This window comes from Saccopteryx leptura, chromosome 5 (assembly GCF_036850995.1).
Source record: "Saccopteryx leptura isolate mSacLep1 chromosome 5, mSacLep1_pri_phased_curated, whole genome shotgun sequence".
Classification (NCBI taxonomy): domain Eukaryota; kingdom Metazoa; phylum Chordata; class Mammalia; order Chiroptera; family Emballonuridae; genus Saccopteryx; species Saccopteryx leptura.
The window spans coordinates 220,665,273-220,669,512 of NC_089507.1; the positions used below are offsets into that span (position 1 = coordinate 220,665,273).

The 4,240-nt window shown below is 57.8% G+C and overlaps 1 protein-coding gene across 1 annotated transcript; it reads left to right on the plus strand.

Moving 5' to 3' along the window:
• Positions 1-1,534: 1,534 nt before the first annotated feature.
• ABHD16B (abhydrolase domain containing 16B) lies at positions 1,535-3,018 on the plus strand. The gene has a single exon (XM_066386373.1). The coding sequence runs from the start codon at positions 1,535-1,537 to the stop codon at positions 2,945-2,947; it is 1,413 nt and encodes a 470-aa protein (XP_066242470.1). The 3' UTR covers positions 2,948-3,018.
• Positions 3,019-4,240: the final 1,222 nt, after the last annotated feature.

Consider the following 4,240-nt stretch of genomic DNA (forward strand, 5'->3'; position numbering starts at 1 on the left):
TCCCCCACTGCCCTTCAGGACCCAGTGAAGAGGGGAGGCGGTTGCTGAGAAACAGGAGAGGGGCCCTTGCCCTGGGGGTGTCTGCACCCTGAGACACCCTCTGGTTCTTCAGGACCTGACCAATGAGCAGAGCAGCCCAATCTCGAATAAAAGTTGGAAAACCTGGATCTCAGCCAGTTGAGGAGGTGCAGAGGGTAAAGTTGCTAGATTTAGCAAAAAACAACAAACAACCCTACAAACAGGACATCTAGTATGTCTCATGCAATATTTAGGACATACTTATACTCAAAACATATTTGTTCTTTATCTGAAATTAAAATTTAACTGGGTATTCTGTATTTTGTCCAGAAACCCTGGGGATAGCTCTTCCAACCCACTCTCCTTGCCCATTGACCCATCCTGCCCCCCACCTGAAGGCAGCGATGTCCTCAACTCTGCTTTCCAAACCTGGTGGGGGCTGACTGGGCCAGCAGTGCCGCAACCCAGACACACAAGAAAGCAGAGAGGGCTGCTGGCCCTAGAACCCCTCCCCAAAGGGCTGGGGTCTCTGTGGCAAGCCTGGTTTTTGGGATGCAGGGGTCTGGTTGGCTTTGCCAAATTTCTGTTTCAGGTCCAGGCAGCTGTTGAATGAGTCCCCCCCATCTGGCTCTTCCCTGGCTCCCCTTGTGGCCTCTAACTCTGCCACCTTTGCCCTCAGGTGGGCTGGTCCTCTCTGGTGGAGAAAAAGGGGAACTCACCAGAGCCCTCTAGAAAAGAGGAAGGTACAGCTTGTGGGGTGGTTTGAGGGGGAGGAGGGCTCGACTAGGGGCTAAAAATGAGGAACCCTAGGCAGGAAGGGCCCACCTGGAGGAGTCCACGGCCTCTGCTGGCGTCAGTGGAAAGAGGATCCAGGACAGGCGGGATTTTCCAGCCGGGCACGTGCCCCCTTTCCTGAGAAGGAAGGTGTGGAGGGGGGCGGGGCAAACCGTGAGCACTCTCGGTCTCCTGGCCCCAGCAGCAGCCCCACCATCCAATAGTGTTGGATTTCCTGGGCCGTTTGGTGCACTGGGAGGGCTGGGGGCACCTTGCACACAGGCCTGGGCAGGGAACTGCTACCCCCAGCTTCTCAAGGGGTGGATGGGAGGTTGGGTGAAGCAGGAACAAGGGGGATACAGGTGAAAGAGGGAAATGGGGAGGGTGTGGCCACAGCAGGGTCCTAGGGCTTGTGTCCCAGGGGAGGGGCAGAACTTGAAGGCCCCCACACCTGGGAACCCTTTGTGAACCCATCATACAGTGTCACCTCTCCCCCCAGCAACAGTGACTCACAAAGCTGGTTGGTGCAGACGCCAACACCCCTGGGTCCTGGAGGGCCCAGGTCATAAAGGTCACTAAGACCAAGCCATGAGGAGGCACTTCCCAGGACAGCCCAGAACGGTGCTCCGCCCTGCAGCCACCTGCTGGGCTGGGCCCGGCCCGTTCCTCCCATCTCAACCCCAGCCAGGGGACTACAGGAGTCCTTAGGGTTTATGCAAAGCATCAGGTAGCCTCCACGCCCATGTGTGTCGTCTGCTTTGTGAAGGCGCTGGTGCACGTGTTCAAGATCTACCTGACCGCCAACTACACCTACAACTTCCGCAGCTGGCCAGTCGACTTCCGCTGGGATGACGTGAGAGGCACTAGGGCGGGTGGCAGCAGTCACCGCGCTCTGACATGCACGGCGGCTGCGGCAGGTGTTTGGCTGCTCCAGGATGCCGCGCTGGGTGAGGATGCGCCTGGAAGGCCGCTGCGCGGGGCTCGCAGCCAGATACAGTGCCTCCTGCAGCAGATCCGCGAGCTACCTGGCCAGCTTGCCAGCTACGTGCTGGCCCACTCGCTGGGCCGCTGGCTTGTCTACCCCGGGTCCATGTTCCTGATGACCCAAGCGCTGCTGCCGCTGTTACAGCACGGCCAAGAGCGCCTTGTGGAGCGCTACCACGGCCGGCGAGCCAAGCTGGTGGCCTGTGATGGCAACGAGATCGATACCATGTTCATGGATCGCCGCCAGGACCCGGGCAGTGAAGGCCGCGGCCTGCGCCTGGTTATCTGCTGCGAAGGCAACGCCGGCTTCTACGAGATGGGTTGTCTCTCGGCGCCGCTGGAGGCTGGCTACTCGGTGCTGGGCTGGAACCACCCAGGCTTCGGGGGCAGCACCGGCGAGCCATTCCCTCAGCATGACGCCAACGCCATGGACGTGGTGGTCAAGTACGCACTGCACCGCCTGCACTTCCCGCCGGCAGACGTGGTGATCTACGGCTGGTCTATTGGCGGATTCACAGCCACCTGGGCCACCATGACCTATCCGGAGCTGGGTGCGCTGATGCTCGATGCCACCTTCGACGATCTCGTGCCTCTGGCCCTGAAGGTCATGCCCCAGAGCTGGAAGGGACTGGTTGTGCGCACGGTGCGCGAACACTTCAACCTCAACGTCGGCGAGCAGCTGTGCAGCTACCCTGGGCCAGTACTGCTGCTCCGGCGCACGCTGGACGATGTGGTCAGCACCTCAGACCACCTGCGCCCCCTGTCGTCTGGAGACGTGGAGGGCAACCGCGGCAACGAGCTGCTCCTGCGCCTGCTGCAGCATCGCTACCCGGCTGTGATGGAACGCGAGGGCCTCGCCATCGTGACCCGCTGGCTGCGCGCTGACAGCCTGGCACAGGAGTCCGCTTTCTATGCGCGCTACCGCGTGAACGACAAACGGTGCCTGGCATTGCTGCGCTCCTACCGCGCGCGCTGCGAGGAGGAGCAGAAGAACGAGGAGGTCTGGGGGCCACATGGGCTACCCTTCCCGTGGCTGGTGGGTCAGGGCCTGAGCCCGCGGCGGCGCAGGCAGCTGGCGCTGTTCTTGGCGCGCAAACACCTCCGGAATGTGGAAACGACTCATTGCAGTCCGCTGGAACCCGAGGACTTCCAGGTGCCCTGGAGGCTGTAGCCGGAGCCCCTGCAGCAATGGTCGTTTGTGCATTTGCTCCCCTTCTGGGCCTCAAGGCCGTTCCTCTACCCACACCCTAACCAGTAAAGCTGGCCTGACCTGGGGATCCTGACCTAGTGTCTGGGGGAGGGGAGGGTATTCCCTGCTCCCTTTCTCTTCTTAGCTCAAACACTTGTAGATGTCTCTCAGTCTCCTCCCATGTCCTAAAGAGGATGCAAAGATTAACATATTTATTTATTTATTCATTCTTTTTTTCTTTTTAGAGAGAGAGAGAGAGAGAAGGGGGAGGGGGAGCAGGAAGCATCAACTCCCATATGTGTCTTGACCTGGCAAGCCCAAGGTTTCATAAATTTTTATTTTATTTATTCATTTTAGAGAGGAGAGAGAGACAGAGAGAGAGAGAAGGGAGGGAGGAGCTGGAAGCATCAACTCCCATATGTGCCTTGACCAGGCAAGCCCAGGGTTTCGAACCGGCAACCTCAGCATTCTAGGTCGACGTTTTATCCACTGCACTACCACAGGTCAGACAAAATTAACATAATAAATGGCAATGCTGTGTGATGGGTGCCTCCAACACTTCAAAAACTATGGTGGGAACATGGGCTGTGGGGCACTAGGAGGCGCCATTCACCTAGCCTGGATTACAGGATGGCTCTGGGAAAGATGAGTGTTGAAGGGTCTGTATAAGTCACCCCAGCCGGGAAAGGACATTGGTGTCTTATAAAGCAGGTCTTAGAAGATGGACCTTCCTGGACTGTGATGCTGCTCCTCCCCAACTCCACTGCTGGCTTTTTTTTTCTTATTTATTTATTTATTTTACAGAGACAGAGAGAGAGTCAGAGAGAGGGATAGACAGGGACAGACAGACAGGAACGGAGAGACGAGAAGCATCAATCATCAGCAACGCCTTAGTTACTCATTGATTGCTTTCCCATATGTGCCCTGACTGCGGGCCTTTAGCAGACCGAGCAACCCCTTGCTCGAGCCAGCAACCTTGGGTCCGAGCTAGTGAGCTTCTGCTCAAACCAGATGAGCCCGTGCTCAAGCTGGGACCTCGGGGTCTCGAACCTGGGTCCTCAGTCCAACGCTCTATCCACTGCGCCACCACCTGGTCAGGCTCTACTGCTGGCTTTTACAAGAGGGGTTCAGTGGGACCACAGATTCAAAGTAAAAAGTACAAACAGTGGCATGTCCATGTGGGGCTACAGACCCATCTGCACCAACCACTCACCATTGGGCATCCGCTGAGGCAGGCCTGGGCTGGGCCTTATTCCTAGGTCAGTGATGCAATAC